At 38.4% G+C, this 17,882-nt stretch overlaps 1 protein-coding gene across 4 annotated transcripts in view; it reads right to left on the bottom strand.

Moving 5' to 3' along the window:
• The window catches only part of SHOC2 (SHOC2 leucine rich repeat scaffold protein), a 63,399-nt gene that overhangs the window by 24,415 nt on the left and 21,102 nt on the right, over positions 1-17,882 (bottom strand). For all 4 annotated transcript variants that reach the window (XM_038140420.1, XM_038140419.1, XM_038140421.1 and 1 more), the window contains 2 exons: positions 13,869-14,807; positions 702-839 (listed from right to left, as the gene is read on the bottom strand). In XM_038140420.1, the coding sequence (XP_037996348.1) occupies positions 702-839; positions 13,869-14,571 (841 nt within the window). In that variant the 5' untranslated portion in view covers positions 14,572-14,807. The remainder of the gene's footprint in view (positions 1-701; positions 840-13,868; positions 14,808-17,882) is intronic.

Raw genomic sequence — 17,882 nt, 5'->3', positions numbered from 1 at the left:
TTCTGGTGACAGAACTTAAAATCATGATGGCCTTGTTTTAAGTCTTTTTAAATCACAGTAGACATCTTTTTCTGCCATCTGTTTAAAACTGATTTAATGAGATAGGAAAAGGCATATTTTGTTGCTTTATCCCATGAGACACTGAAACCAACTAGGACTGTGTTTATCTATTACTCCCAATGTAAGTTGCAAACTCTCTGTATTGTATTGCATAAGAGCATGATGACCTTGTGGACTTGGGAGATTTTTTAAATGTTCCACCAAATAATATAATATATACATAATTATTTTAAAACATTTATGATTTTAGTTCCATTTTTCTTTAGGCAAAGATGTAAGTTAAAATTATCTGCCAAAGTACTGCACTTCCACTACAAGTGAGCCTTTCATTTCTTTATATGCTCAGTTTCACTACAGAATGAACAAACAAGCAGTAGACATTTGCTTATAACCACAGAAAACCTTAAGTCTTAGAAGAAATGGATTTGGATTTTTTTCATTGTAACTCTCATTCTTAAACTGATTAAGGTAACATTTAAAGCAACAAGCACACCTTGCTTTAAATCTCAAGTGTGAAGCTGTGTGGAGCTGAACACCAGTCATTCGACAGCCACCAACAAATACTCATTCTTTAATTTGTTCCCCTTAATGAACATTTGGAAATAGTGATTTATTTTCTCTTCTCCAGCCTCCTCACCTACCTATGGTTTCTGGCAGGTCCAGGAGCTCATTGTGCTGCAAGTCAAGGTTGGTGATCTGCGTGCAGCTTCCAATCTCTTCTGGAAGATGTTCAAGCTGATTGTGCGCTACATCCAGCGTTATGAGGTTACACAGCTCACCTAAAGCACACAGGAAAACCAAAACATAAAGGACTTTAATGTACAGCTCTCAACAATGACCTCCACATGGAGATTAGTAGAATCAGACAGATTTTGGGATAAGCTGAAAAAAAGCTACTGCTACCATAAAGTTATACATATAAAATAAGGTATTACAGGATCATAATTTCATCAGTCAGATCTAGAACCTGATCAACAATTTTGAAAAGCTCAGATAATGCTTTAATAGATTCTCCAAAGAAATGTTGTTTACTGACTGATTTTATTCTGACAGTTCAAGCTGTGGGATACAAGTACAAAACTTGCAGCTTACACTTGTTTCAGGCTGACCAGAAGTTTAAAATATCACTAAGTAAATGAATTGTACTAAATTTTGAGAAATTAAGATGTTTTTATATCATTAATTACTTTGAGGCACAAAATCAACAACTAAGAGACAGAAAAATTACCTGGCTGACAACCTAGATAATCCAAAGTCCTGAACCCTATTTTTAAACATTTTAAACATTGGTGATAGTCATCACAAAAAAGACAACTTACAGTAAGTAAAGTGTATGCAAGCAGACCTACCGCAAATAAAAGTTTGAAACAAAAGGCTTATCTGTTAAGCATTAAAAAAGTTTGGATTTGCTTGGAGTTTAGAGCCACTTCACACAGAACTGCTTCATTTCTGACATTTATAAATTAATTTAAAAGCACAGCTAGGCACAACTCTCTGAACAGTAGTTTCACCTATTTTTATGTCAAACACACTGTGTTCTGAGCAAAAGATAGTTGGGTTTGAAAAAAAGAAAAAAACAACTGTGTGCATAAATACAGGTATATGTATTCACATTTTTTGCATCTGATGGAGGTAAAATTAATGCATACGATTTGAACAGCTTCTACTCTCTCCAGTAAAGATGAGGTCACTGCATTTGTATATTAGAGCATGACTCAGTGAGTAACAAATTTGGAAGAGCAGCAGATTCCTTTTGAGGAGCAAATGTCTATTTTTAAGCTTCAGCATTGTATCTTTGACACAAGGACTTTCTCACAGGCCTGCAGGATTATCCTGGGCAAGTTCTGACGTGTAGAGTGTCTACTCATTAGGTCAGCAGATAATCACAACTGGTGATTTAATAAATCATAAAATAATATGAATTCAGACTCTGTCTAGAGTTCAGGCGTCACGTAGCCACAATACTCACTATGTATCAGAGAACAATTGTGAAAGGCCAGGAAAAAAGTCAACCTCAAAGCTTCATTATTCTGTTTTTCTTAGATTGTGAACATATATATAACTGATACATTAACATATCTTATTTCCTGCATTAAATAACCCAAAATGGGATGTTTTTCTATAAACTAAGAAGATGGAAATGTGAAGCTGGTGCTCAAGCAGCTCCTCCAGCACTGTGCATGTCCCCTCTCTTACTTTAGCAATCAAGTGCAGTCCAGGCAACCAGAGGCAACAGCTAAATGTGCTGTATCCAGCACTGCATAACCCACACATGTCAATGCCATTACCAGGCAGAAGAAAGCAAATGTAAGAAATAATTGAGCAAGAGTTAATGGTCTGTGGCAATGGCATCTTTATTATTCATGGAAAAAGTGGGCAAAGTGTAGAACGCAATAGGAGGAAGAAAAGCTTGGGGAAGACTTAAAATATCCCTCCCTTTAAACAAATAAAAAAAGAGCCCCACAAAAATTTACTAACTCAAGAACCTTCACACACTTCAGGGCAGTAGTTTTCACTTCATGATTGCTGTTTTCATTTGTTTTCACTTCAGGCCTTAACCAATGATGTCAAATTTGAAATATGGCATAAACTCCATTTCATCGTGCCGAGTTCTCATTTACTTGACTCTTCCCACTCTACATCTGCTGAAGTCGAAGAAATACTTGGGGGTTTTGCAACAACATGTGCTGCACTTCATTTTTGCACCTGCTGATATCTTTGACAACAGCAAGCTAAATGTTTGAAACAAACATCTTACTACCTAATCCTAAGGAGGAAAAAATAATGAAAAGTAATGCCTCTGTCTCTCTAGAAAATTAAGGGCAACCAAACACTTTAATGTGGACAGCCATACTTAATATTGTCACAATAAAGATGCAGGCATTCTTTTAAAAAGCAACATTGGTGAACATTTAATAAAAATACTGAATGTTAAAACAGATTGAGGACTGCCCAACACATTCCAGATTTTAGAGCAGAAATCAAAAGTTAAAGCCATATCATGAAGAACAGTGACTTAAGGAATTCAAGAGCTATAGAAATATTCAGCTTTTAATTCACATTGCTCAGTAAGGAATTTTGTTCTTGGACACTTATAGTGTACTTACAGTTTGACAGCATTTCATCAAAATGGGTTTAATGCCCACTCTAAGGGTAGAAGGAGAGGGGAGATGAAATGCTGTCAGCACTGCAATTTTTTCAAAACTTTAGGTTGAATTATTGAGAGACAACAGAGAGCATGCAAGTCAACAAAAATCACTCGAGGTACATTTCTCCTGATGCTCTCCACGACATATGGCAAAAAAATCTTACATCCAATACGCTTAACAAGGTGAAAAATGTTTGGGTGACGTGATAGAGACTCAGATCACAGAAGTGAAGAGCATGAACCCAGCCTACCAACTTAAACACTCAATTTGAGATAAAAATGAAAGGAAGTTTCAGAATCACTTCATATCCCTAACAGCATACACATCCAGAGGTTAACTGAGAAATTCAGGATCAAATCCAGCTCAGTAGTGAATGGCCCGCAGGGAGACCAAACCCACATCCTTGGTGTCATGAGCACCATGCTCTAACCAACAGAGCTAAATGGTTTTTACATCTTCACATGCAAAGGCACACACAGTTCTCTCAGCTGCGGCCTGAGAACTAAAACACTAAAATGCTGCGTGGCCAAGTGTGTGAGACCCACAGAGGGTGTGGAAATGGAAAGGCTCTTCAGAGCACCTTGCAGACTGAGGCTGTCACTGCATGTGGGCCTTGAACAGCTGCTGAGAGGTAAAAGGAACCAGGGATGGGAAGAGTTGCTAGGGAATCTTTACAAAAGGGAAAGGGAGAAATCAATGTAGCTTAGAAGGGCAAGTGTAGGAAAATAGAGGAATAAGGAAATAAAAGGGTCCAGTCCCTTACAGACCAATGCTGGTCATGGTCCTGTGGCCAACCAGCACCACCTGCCCTGTCTCCCCTCTAAGCTCTGTTTTCCTGGGTGAGGAACTCCCTGTCCTGAGCCCTGAGCACAGCAAGAGCACAGCCCATGTGCCCAGCACTGCTGAACCCATCCCAGGCGTGGGGTGACAGCAGTGCTGAACCCATCCCAGCCGTGGGGTGACAGCAGTGCTGAACCCATCCCAGGCGTGGGGTGACAGCAGTGCTGAACCCATCCCCGCCGTGGGGTGACAGCAGGGCTGAACCCATCCCCGCCGTGGGGTGACAGCAGGGCTGAACCCATCCCAGCCGCGGGACGAGGAGGGCTCTGGGCGAGCGGGGCCCCCGTGGCAGCAGCCGCAGCGGCTGGGCCAGCGCCCCGTGAATGGCCGCGCTGTGCAGGGCGCTGCTCACAACAGCAGCTCTGTCAGGAGTCACAGCACTCAAACACATGGCAGGAGCACTCCACGCAGCAGATAATGATCTGCAAACGCAAAGAGGCCGAACTGGAGGCCATCTGCATCATGCTCTTCCCAGGAGCTGATGTTTCAGTGAGTTCTAAGCGTCCTTCTTATTGTCTGAACAGCGGCAGTTGTACTGAGGAAATGCTTCTCAAAAAAAAAAAAAAAAAGTTTCACCAAGATACAGCTGAAATCTGTCATTTTTGCTTTGCCAGGATAAGAACGGTATGTCAAAATAAAAAAATTTTTAAAAAAAGGCAAAAATCTTTTTCCTAAAGCAAAGATTTGTTCAGGTACAGAAAGAAAAATGTCTAATGAGTAAGGAGCTCATGATCTTATTCATAGTAAAAGAATCAACATTTGCAATTTTTTTGTGTACTACCTAAAATTTGCTGAAACACATTTTTATCTTGATTGAACAGAAATAAGTCAGCTAGAAATGTGCAGCAGATCAAAATCAGCCTTAACCAGAAAGCAATTTCCTGAAGAAAAACCCATTCCTTTCCATCACGTGGACAACTCCTGCATCACTTCACTAAAATACTGTTCAAACACCCAAAGTCACTACAATAAGACAAGCACTACTTTAGGGAAATACTAACCACAATTAAATTAACTAACACTTTTTGACACAAGTAATGTCCAAAACAGACAAGTTCTAAGCTAACAGTAGTGAATAAAGGATTTTTCATAGACTACTTGCAACTGCAATGAAGGCATAAGCACCCTCACAACAATTAAAAAATAAACTAGGAGGGTGCTATGGTTTGGAGTTATATTTTTTGGGAAGGAGAAGTTTTTGTGACTTTTTTTGACTATATTGCATTGTGATTGCAAAGGGGGAAAAAAAAGCAATTAAAGCTCAAAGTCTGCCAAGAAAGCAGACAGGAATTGCACGTACTAGCTGGCTTGACAATAAAAGACTTTAAAGTAGAAGCAATGCTCATTTGGAAAACATAAAACAGTTTCTCTATAAATAACCTTCACAAAACAGTCAGTTACAGCATAGCATGTAGTTTTTAAAAATTTGTATTTTAAAGGCCCTAAAAAAATCACACAATTCAAATGCATTTTTCAGAGAAGACAGTTTGTGAAGACTTCCATTTAAAAAAAAAAAAAAACTTGTTAAAATACAGCTAAGTATTCACCTCAACAATCCTTAAAAAAGGTGGAGTGAGCAATCACCTCACTGTTGTTCTCATACACACAAAGCAAAAATGTTGTAGTATGACGATGCTACATATACCTGCTTTTAAAAAGCCAGCACAATGAAATGACTAATATTTTCAGCATAATGAGGCAGAATTATAGTCCCATTTCACGGCCAACTTTGAAAGCCTGTTATGACAAGAGGGCCAGGTTACATGCCCTGACTTACAAAACTCTGAAAGTTCTTTTTGGCCATATGAAACACAGAATACTGCTTCATCAAAAACCACTCAAGTACACACAAATTAACAGTTGGAGAGAGTATATAGGTCAATAGCAAAGAGGCTTCAGTGTCTCCAATCACTAATTCAGTCAGTAGGCACCACTCTTGTATGGCAAGCACAATTTGTAATGTAGCCTGTTTTCCACTGGATTAATGACATGCCTGCCCATGCTTAAGCAGATTGAATATTATGAAATCCTTCACAGCATGATAAATCCTAGGCCAGATGACACAACAAGAGGATCAAGACTCTTATGGAAAGTAGAAGGAAGAAGAGAATGCAAATATTAGTGGGACTTCAGGCTGGTGTGTCAGAACATTGGTTGTAAGCTAATTGGTAAGTATTAATTATCCAAGATCAGCAATGCTGGGAACAAGTTACAAACAGTTCCCATAACTTTCATAGTTACTCATCTTTCACTTGGTTCTCTGCTGGCAAAGGAAAAAAAAAGGAAAGAGAAGTTTCAGTCTACAAAAAGTCTTTGGGACAGATTTCCTGATGTTAGAAAAAAAAAAATTAAAAACAATTTTAGAGTTTCTCTATGAGAAACTCTATGAGATCCAAGTACATCACTGTGAGAGACAGCCTGAGCTTTTTGGTCTGCATTACCGACTGCCAAAAGAAGAGGTAAGCAGTCAGAGCTATTCTGAATTATTACTGCACAACTCTAACTTCCACAGAAGAGTTACCAAAGAGAAGGAATGCAATTTTAATATGGTTATGAGTGACTTACTGACTACCAAAGTTAAAATACTCATATAAGTAAGAAATAAGCACAGTAATATTATTCTCAATATGCAGAATGCACACCAGGATCTAGTTGTGGGAACCACTCAAAACCACAGAACCTCAGCTGAAAAGACTCAAAATATGCTCTAAAACAAGCTTCAACAAGACACAACAGCAAAGACTTATTATTTATTGCTTATAACTGAAAGCAACAAATACAAATAAAATTAAAAACATGTTCAAACAAAATCCCAAACATGCAAAATGTAGAGAAAAGTCTTAGCAAGGGCTAAGGATTTGAGGTGGACAGCAGAAACTCATTTGAGTGCCAAGACAAAGGCAAAGTATTGCACCTAGCAGGGAATAACCCAGTAAAGAGGTACAACCTTGCACCAGGAGGTGAGAAACAGCTCTGCAGGGAAGGACCAGGGGGTGCTGGTGGTGCTGAACCTAGGGTAACATCTGGATCCCATCCATTTTCAGTGTGGAGCAAGCTCTCAGATAATAAAGGCTAACCCACCTTCCAGGATACATTAGCAAGGGCAGCCTGAGAGGATTTTTTTCCCTCTGTTCAGTACTTATTGAAGTATTCAAACAGTTAAAATAATTGCAGCATTGATTTAAAAAATTAAATTAAATTTTTAAAAAAAACTAAAATAATTTTTTTTTTAAATTAAAAAAAAATAACTCTGGACTTCTAGCAAGCTGTCAGTATCCACTGGAGTTACACTTGGGGCATCATCCTAGTAAGCTCTGCAAGCAGATCAAAAAGGCAGGACTACTTTATCATTATCCTAAAGCCAGCCTGGAGAAACCATAATCAGGAGGAATTTGACTAGCTGACAAGACAAAACTGCATCCCCACAAGAGCTTTCACAAGAATCAGAACCCAGTTGCTAAAGATGAAGCTGGTCAAAAGAGTTCTACACTTTTCCTGCAGCTCAAGAAAATCACCAGAACTGGATCAAGTAAGCAGGCATTATCTCTGACTTCTAGAGACCAACACACATACATCAATGCTTTTATTTATTCCATTCCTGTTCACAACTTCATGCTTTCATCACATTCAAATAAAAATATATAAAAGCATTCTCAGCTACTGTTTGCAGACATTACCACACCAGTTAAGCCCAGAAACACAATTTTCTTTTTCCTTCAAACTGATGAAACATAGGAAGGTTTTCTTAGATACAAATAATGTAAACAAATATTTCTCTATATTATCAGGTCTGCTTAAAAAAAAAAGGGGTGGGAATGAAATTCAGAGCATCACTGAAAAGCTTTGCAACTAGCAAGTAATTTAAAAAGGAAGCACCACATTCAGCATGGAGTGAGTAGACTTGAACTAAGTGGCTGCACACATCTGGAACACGGTCTATACTACTGAAAACAAAACAGGTGCAAGTGTTATGAAAAAGAGTTTCAAAGCAGTGAAGAAACCACAAATTCTCTAATATTGGGTAGATGAGGGAAGAGAAGAGAGTCTCAAAGACATTCCTAGTCTGGTGTAGGCAGATTCCCCGAATTACATTCTAAAAATACTGCCCTTGCAGAACAGCCCTGACCAGATTCTCCCTCCAAAAGGAGTTGCATTCACAGACAGAAAACACAATATCTGGAGTCTCAAGAAACTTGCAGAAACTATGTAAATGTAATTTCAACCACGTTGACAATATTATCTCTATTTGAGTTGTGTGCGCTAACACGACAAAAATATTCAAAACTGGTATAAGATGCAACCTTGTCTTTGCAAAGAAAATATTATCAACTTGATTGTGCAAAACAATTCCTTCAACACAACATGGAGGAATGCAATAAAACTCCAAATATAAGAAATGCAAAAGGCTTGCTTAAGTAACAGCCTGCAAAATGAAACATTTGCTTGGCCTCATCCCAAGACAATTCCTCTGGTTTTCATCCTTCTCATGCTGACTGCCTGACTCACCAAAGCATTCACATTCTTCCATTCTAATCTTCCACTTTTTGATCTCAGTGCAATGGACAACTTACCAGATAAGGAGATGAAGCTGGTGTCCACCTTGTGAACTCATCCCCACAATTATCCCTTCAGATTGTCTTTTGGCAAAATTTTCACATGAAAACCTTTCTGTTAAGGTTTTATTTCATGGATGCTACCAGAGATTGAACAGCCAGGTGACCAGGTAAGTTCTGCCTTGCACTTGGTGTGCTTATGTGTGTGTGTGTGTGTATGTATATATACATACCAATATACTTCATGGGCAGGACCAACATTCAAAGCAAACTCACAGACCTTAATAAAGATGAAAGGCATTTATAGGAGTTTAAAGAAAAAAAAATGGCCAAGCCTTTGGAAGAAGAGGGTACTGAGAATTGCTAAAGAAACAAGATGCATCAGACTCAGGAAATCCCTGATACAAAAATAGTTGGATGTGGGCAAGGAGTCAGGTTAAGCCTCACATATAAACTTATTCTGTTTCTATGCACATGTTTGCTTAGGGCTAGAGTCATAACCAGGATACAGAGCAAGATGCACTCTGAAACATTTTATCACCACTGTTAGGTAGGATGCAATTTGTAAGAAAGAACAACAGAGTAGCTTTGCCATCAAGAACCTCTCATCAATGGATTCCCACCACTATACATAAAAACATTGTTTCAGTACGGGGCAGCTGAGCTCATGCTACCCGGATTCCAATACCCTACACCAGGTTATTTCCATGTCTTGTGGTACAAGACATGGAAAGCAGCGGGAAAGGGAAAAAAAGATTCTGAAAATGTAATTTGCTGCATTTTCAACAGCTCTCTGCAGACAGTAATCCACCCTTCCCCAGAGCACCTGCAGTGCTCTTGTCATGCTCATACACAACAAGAGCAATCCTACCTTGGGGCTGGCTGCAGCCAGCCCAGGGATCCCACAGCTCAGTGCGGGCCAAGCGTCCTGCTCTCCCTGCTCCAGTTCGTGCTCTCCCACTCCCCCTGCCACACCAGCTCCAGGCTGATCTACACCACACCGATTTCAACTACCTACAGTAACAGACAAGCACAGCATCTGGGAAGCTGCCAGGAGGGGAGTGGATCCTGCCACTTTCAGTATCACGAAGCTGCTGTACATCAGCCCATCTATTTAATGAAAACTCCCACTAATTCACCTGCGGAGCTTTTGGCTAAACATGAAAAAAAACCCAACCAAAACAAAGTATTTAAGTATTTTTACATCTTATTCAAACAAATATGTTTATATTTGAAAACACAACAATGCACACCAAGACCTCAACTTACTACGCAGTCGACTGAAATAATTTCAAGTTGCATTAAAAATGTAGAAGTAATATAGATGCTGTTAGAAAAGTGTTAAGAGAAGTCTGATAAATACAAGCAGAAATTATTTAGTATGTATCTACCTATAATAAAGCAACTGGATGCAATGGAATGAGAGGTGCTTGATTCTGGGGAGGGGGAAAGACCAGAAACACACACATGTGTTTAGTAATTATAGACAATAACACTTCCTCTTTCTCACTAAAACACTGGTTTTAAATGCAAAACAACTTCTCCTCAGGTGTGGTCACCTAATTAAAGTTTATGTTATTTAGCTACTAAAGACAGTTTAAAGTCCAAAACAGAACCAAACTTTAGCTTATTTCCCAGCAGCTCAGGTGAGAGGTTCACCTCTTCCAGGTTTTCCTCAAAACAACAAACACCTTAAACAGGTCAGTTGTAAAGCAGTTTCCAGGACCACCTGAGAACAAATGTAGGCAACAGAGGGAAAGCGCTGCATCTAAGAACAAGTAACACCACTGGCACAAAAATCAACTACTCAAAGACATACTGGGTGTTGGAAGAAACATCTCAATTATCAGAGCACTTAAAAGTCCAACATTCAATTTATTTCAGCAAGAGCAGAAGGAAAATAAACTTTATTTTATAAGGCTGGAGACTAAAGATTCCTAGAAAAGCAATGGATGATTGTTTATAAGTCAGATGATCTTTAATTTTAAAGTAACAAGGTCCTAAAGTTGGAAAGCCATTTATTCTTATACAAAACTGAAAAATTTTGTTTAGTAACAGTGAAAGCCATCACAAGTCTGTAACACCAAGGTAAGACTTAATGCTATCCCTCTTTGAGGGAACAATAGCAACATTTTTCAAACTGAAGTCTGGATCTTTAATTTTCTTTTTGTCCAGACCAATCTTTTTGTAGCACATCTACTTTCAAAAGACAAAGTAAAGAAAACCCAGGATTCTTTGCACAGTGTGCACCAGATCAGCAACATGAGCACATTGTAGTTAACTGCTGCAAGACTGTTCCTCTCTGGACAAGCCAGCAGGTTACATAAGCTTTGAATTTTTAAAAATATGAACAAGCACACTAGCATGCCATTGTGTGCCTTAGGCCTTAGAACAATGGGGCATTTTTAAAAAGAATTTGAAATGCTCCACATGATATTGCTTTGCAAAAGATAATGGCTTCATTTTACTTTCCATTCTGCGGCAACAAAAAATTTCTGTGTTATTTACAAGCTGATAATATGAGTGCTTGCTAGTTTATAGTGTTTAGATACTGTACTATAAAACATACAAGGGATTAAAAGCATTGAGACTTAAAAGGGAAAGTTTTTTTGAAGTGCATATATGGGATGTAAAGAAATAGTAAGTGTTTAAAGAAACAGATTCCACTGGAAAGTCAGAAATACAGTTCTCAGTAGTTTCATTTTTCAGCTGTGTTTTCAACTCAAGTATTTTATCAAAAAAAGTAACATGAAAGTAAGTGAGTAGAAATCAATTACAGGATTAAAACTATCTTATCTGGTTTTAGTCTGATGAAAAGATTTTCAAATGCTTGTACTATGTGTCTGGGCAGTTTAAATTATTTGTGTTACTTAAACACCAAATAATTTTTTTTTCACCTGAATCAATTTCAGGCAACCTAGTCTGAGAAATTTACTTTGAATAAAAAAGGATGCTTGAACTTGATGATTTCCCTTTGAAATTCTTCATAAGGGTGACAGTTGTCTTGCATTTGTGCTTCTAAAAAGCCTTCAACAACGAGATGCTGACCCGTAAAAAGGCACAGGGGCATTATCACAATTCAAATAAAGGCAGGACTAACCGCTGGATACAAAGACAGAAGTAAAGTAGTTAATGTTCTCAAGCTAGGGTTTTATAGAGAACTGAGAACACTGCCTGTACACATATCAAGACAATAAAAAAATACAAAAGAAAGAAACAAGTCACTTGTTCATGACACAAGTACCTACTAATTTTCCCATGAAGCAGTTACACATGATCTCTTTCAAGACTACTGTGAACAAACACATACAGACATTACATGCTTCCATGTAAACCATATTCAATAAACAAAAGAAATAAAGAGGTTGCTGCAGCAGCAATGTCTGCAGTATCAATCACACAAGACAAGTTTCTGAAGCACAACACCAAACACAAGGATCCAACAACTCACAGAAGTTTTTTCTTCACACACTACTAGTATTACTTTAAATTTATGCAGCACTATCCCCAGTTGAACCTCAGAAGATGGCTCTTTACTAGATTAACAAATAACTGAGCCACAAACAGAACCAGGTAAAATACTGACAATTGTGTAACAGCTCAACCAGCTAAACTGGCCACAATTTCTTCAGTGAATGCAGAAACATGCAGTATGCTGGGTTTTCTGTCAATACCAGCCCCATGGTTTCCAGTTTGATTTGCTGATCAGTAAAAAATCCAACGAGGCTGTTGAACTTAAACTGAAGTGTCAAAATAGTTGAAAATTGTAACTCCTTCGTTCTCCCAGAGGAAATGCAAAGGATTGCTGAGATGCTCATGACAATTCAAAAATCACGTGGATTAGAAAACATACCACATCATCCATTTCATTTCTGCCCAGCAAAAAGTGTTCCTGTGGCTCCAGCAGAATGCATCCCAGCAGCTGCCACAGGGAGCCAAAGCTCAGGCCAGCAGCTGGCATCACCACTGCATTTCTTCACTCCTGTTACCACGGACAAAGCCCTGTGTACTGGGCATTGCTGGTAACTGGATTAGCAGTTTCAGGCACGTCCAGGAATTCCCACCATCAAGAACATGTTATCTTATGTATCTTTCATATCAATGTGCAAGATAAAGAGCAAACACTGCTGGCTTGAGAAAGATCTATCAGGTATACAAACAAGAGCATTTCCCAAGCTTTGCAAAATTGGTGACCATAGGGGCCACTTCAGTAGCAACACACTCACACGCTGCCTTGGACAGTAGGAAAGTACCAGCAGCTTTTGGAAACAGAGCATGGGAGTTATTACTCAAGGTGTTACAAGGGCTTTCACAAGGTTTGTTTTTCACACTTGAAGAAAGTCAAAGCAATTTCTTAATCGTGTGAAGTTTCTATTCCCCCACCCCCTAAAAGGGCTAAACTATACTTGCATTTTAAAAACTGGTGACATATAGAAAAAAGCCTACTGATTAGCAGAATCACACTTTCATAGGGCACACGCATTGTTCAAACATTGCTTGAGAACAGTATTATAAAGACATATTTTCCATGAAGCAGAACATATTAGGAACAACACAGAAGTTCTGATACACAGCTAGTCCAGCACATTTTGTGTAATCAACCATTTAATAACTTTCACACTAGTTCACCATCATTTGAACCTTTGTAACCAAGTTTGGAAAAACAAATATTAGTCATTACAAAGTCATAAGAATCATCAGCCATGTGTACAACATTTGGTCACTTCAGAGTCCATGTATTAATATATTCATGACTTATAAAAGGCAGACACTTGCACAAATCATTAACCTAGATTATTAACTGTTACAGCACCCAATAGCTTGCTCATGGTAATAGTTACCTATTCTACCTTGTATTACTGTGGTCACACCCCTCTGTAACATGCCCATAATGTGTTTATAACTTGGAACAGTTCATAAACGATTTATAAAAAAACTTAAAATAAAAAATGCCCCTGTATCTCTTATTTTTTAAACCATGTGGGCTCTCAAGACACAATATGTGAAAGTACAAAGCAAAGATGAAAACGATATACATCTGATTTTAAGATGACAGATGAAAAAAGGGTTTCTGTTGTTTAAAAAAAAATATATATACAAGATATTGACTATTCTCAAGCTAACAGTGGAACAGTATGATCAAGAACATAATTTTATATAGTTGTCAATGAAGTGCAGTTGGAAAAGTGACAGGTTATGTATAATTAACTGCACTGGCAGTGAACGTAAAAACAGCATCACACTTTCAGTCGGCACAATCACTTACCAATTTCAGCAGGTAGTTGCTTGATTTTGTTCTCTCGTATGCTAAGCATGGTGAGTTTTGACAAGTTTTTGATATCCTTTTCCACAGTAGTGATACGATTAAAGCGTAGGTACAGCGTGGCGAGGGAGCTTAGCCTGTACACCACCGAGGGGATTTCTCGCAGTTTGTTATGCCGCAGGTCAAGCATGCGCAGTTTCTTCAAGTTATCAAGAGAGTCAGGCAAACTGGTGAGTGAGTTTTCACTCAGAGCCAGCGTCACCAGGTTCACCAGACAGCCCACCTCTGCTGGTAGGCACTGCAGTTTGTTACTGTATAAATAAAGTTCTGTCAACTGCGTTAGCTCTTTGACAGCCGATGGAAGCAAGTGTATAGACCTCTTGGACAAGTCCAAGCGCATAGAATTCTCCTCCCGGCATTTATTTAGCTCTTTGATCACTTCAGCATTGCTGGATTTTTTGCGAGTACCTGTGGCAGGATTAGGTCTTTTTATCGTATTGTCCACTGAAAAAGCTACCCCAGGCTGCGTGCTACTGGAGTCCTTCTTTCCATCTTTGGCATCTTTCCCTTTGGTCTTAGGCTCCTTTTCTTTGCTCTCTTTCCCAAATCCTCCGGAGGCCTTAGCCTCCTTCTCCCTTTCTTTTGACGATTGGACTTTCGGATCCTTCTCTTTACAGTCCTTTTCTTTTCCTAGATTACTACTCATGGTGACTCAACGTTCAGCAAGCACTGCATGAAATCTGTTTCTGAAGTCCACAAGAACAATTCAATGCTGAGGCAACAAGGATCCTTAAAACACGCAAGTGTTGAACCCAGGGGGGAGCTTCAGAGGTGTGACATCCATTTGCTACATATTGGTTCTGAAGGCACTCACTCTTTCCTAATCCTACTGTCAGGAGATTCAGCTGTAGAGATCAGGTCAAATGCTCCGTATTAGTATTTCTGGAACACAGAGAAGAGAAGCCAAAGTTAGTGTAAATATAAAACTTCCAGTTAAATACTAAGTGTTTCTACATCAAGCCTGTGCTCACAACTCAAGTTAATGATTTGTCCTTCTGTTCAAATGTCAATGAAAAACCCAAGGATAAATCAAAAATACTACACATATTGCTCACAAAACCCACTGTGGTACAAGAACTGTACTAATTAGTATATGTGAGGGAAGAAAAATCACAATTCTTAAACATAATACTGCCTTCAGTACTACATTTGAGTCACCATCTTATGTCTTACCTAGTTCTTACAATAACCCCCTGGTCATCAACATCAATATTCTCTCTTCCCTCAATGCCCAATCAGCCAATAAATATCTGCTATAATTTTAAGTACCTGCCTCTTCAAAGAAACCTGTACAGGATTATTCTTTCAGCACAAGAGAATCTCAATTCAATCTACAGTAAAATCCAATATGCTCAGCAACACAAACACTTTGCCTTGAGGTCTCTCTTCTGACCAGCTCTGAACTGCAGGTCTCTGCTTTTCATGTGGAGCAGAACGTTCTCACCAGCTTCACATGCTTTGAAGAACCAAGCACAAGGATTTTTAAAATACATCTATCAAAAAGTCAGTCCAAACCCCAGAAGAAACAACATATCATGCTTCAAGGTAAGCAAAATTATGAAGGAATTTCTCTTGGAAGTAGGACACAATATATCTTTACCATATCTTGAATTTTCCTCCTCAATGAACACAATACAGCCTAATAAGTGAACAGATGTCTCAAATCTATAAAGACCCATTTACATTTTTACAAAATCATTATGCATCATGGAAAGTAGCTTTTCTTCATGTTTCAATTCAAAACACATCACATGCCCAAGAACTTCGTGGTTCCATGTAACACAGAAAGGTTTTTGGATGTATCTTTGCAGAAGAAAAATAAACAATCAATCAATGGCAACAATAATTTCATGTCTCCATATTAGTCTACCTTTTAGCTTAGATATGAAGTATCCACTGCTGAAGAAAGGTAACCCTTGTTTCCCAGTCACCTTGTTTAAATACTCTTAAATCCTTTACAGGAACTGTGTCACTGTCCTGGCATTCCAACTTCTGCACAAGTTCACAAAGCTTGTAATCAAAATCAATTAAATAATATTTTGCATACTTAAGCCATCAGCAATTACTATGAATACAAACATTTTTTAGCAAAGCTCAAGTAACCATTTTTAACTGTGGTCATGCTGTGTATGATTACCTCCAAATACAAAAATCTACATGAAGAACACAAGGCTGCACACTTTGTTCTAGATGTATGTATATAAATTTATTCATATTTTTTAAAAGGTGAAGAAAATCTATTTAAAGATGAGCAGAAGAACAAGGCACTTTAGCCCAGCTGAAAATCCAGCTGTTTAGTAACAATGCTTGAAAGAGAAGCTGTCTCAGGAGGTGCCTTCCAGTCCTTCACCCTGATTCATTACTGCTGCATCTGCATTCATACTGTAGCATCACCAAGTGCGCTACAAACACTGTAATACCAAAAAAAGAGAACCCCTCACCCCCAAAACAAGCCCAAAATTGCCTCCAGTTCCTGTGTTCTGGACAGTTCTGTTGTAAAGCACCATGGCTGAATGCTAGCAGCAGCGTGCAAAAACAGTTTTTAACTTGAAGATTTTCTGCACTGTTGAGTTGGCTAAAGCAGCACAAGCCAGTTCTTTACTAGAGGTTCTTTACTGGTTCTATCCTTAGGATTTCCACATGGCTTTTACACCATCCATTAATTTGACCTCTCCTCAAGATTACTAACTTGACCAGATTATATTTAAAACTGCTTCTCAGCAATGTATAATCTACACGCTTGTAAAATGCCAGTAATGGGACATGTAATGACTCCCAGTGCAAAAACACAGCTGACTAAAGGGCGGGAGCCCGAAAGGCTCGACAAGGTTTTCATTATGAAACAGCAACACAAAGAATCAAGAACTAACACAGTTTCTGAACTCCAGCAACACACAGAAAAGAGATGCGAGTGCCAGAACAGCTACTGCTCCTCTTCCAGTCCCTGAAGTGCAAAATACTCAAAGGGCTGCTGCTCTCTTGAGCTTTCGATTTAATCAAATTTAGGACCCACCAAGAGATTTGTTTCATTTCTTATGTGCACAGCAGCTGGAGGAGGTTTAGAAAGAGCCTCAGAAAGGAAAGACTGCTGGGGATTAGTGCTGCTGAAAGCAGCTCAGCAGTGCAAATGCTCCAAATAATCTGCACGCATTTCACTGTCTTGGTTAGCAATAACTTTAACTGTACCTAGAAAGAAATTAAACGTTCATCTTCAATGCTCTACATGATCTCTACTGCAGATCATTCAAGCTGATGGGGTTACTCACATACATCAAGTCAAACATGTATGTGAACTTTTGGTGGGCATTAGTATAATAACATATACTACAGAGGAAGTTAAACATGTTTCAAAAGGTTATGGATATTTTTCAAGCCCTTTTAGTTAAAGGACAAGAGTCACCATCAATTCTAAACTACAGTCAAACAAGCATTCATTGTATCTCAGAAGGAGAGCTTCTTTCAGAGATATTTTTAGCCAAAGGAAATTAAGTGAAATTAGCTAGTTCTGCCAACTACTTCCATTTTCCAATGCTGTTCAAACTGACTTCCTGTCAATATTAATTGACATAAAAACATTTAACTATCATGTCCTGGAGAACTTGGAAGATTTAATAAGACTCTTGCTTGGCACAGTATGTGAGGGGAAAAAAAACTTTCAAAGAAGTTAAGGAAAATAATCTTTTCCCTGTTCCGAATATTACTTTTTTAAAGCAAAATATTTGTAAATAGATATAAATAACCAACTTCAGAATTTTAATCCACTCCTCCTGATGTCTAGTGAACATAAACCAGATGTATTTCATTTTTTCTGTCATCTGTAACTGATGAAACTTCAGAAACAGAAGCAACTTCAACCTAAATTGTATCACCTTCCTTACTGTCTGGAAAAGAGGAACACATTCACCTTGTAAATGTTAATGATTTATTTTTAATATGTACAAGTAATTGAAAAGAGAT

This window comes from Motacilla alba, chromosome 6 (genome assembly GCF_015832195.1).
Source record: "Motacilla alba alba isolate MOTALB_02 chromosome 6, Motacilla_alba_V1.0_pri, whole genome shotgun sequence".
NCBI lineage: Eukaryota > Metazoa > Chordata > Aves > Passeriformes > Motacillidae > Motacilla > Motacilla alba.
Note: the sequence above shows the minus strand (reverse complement) of the source record. Positions and strands in the feature narration are given on the sequence as shown.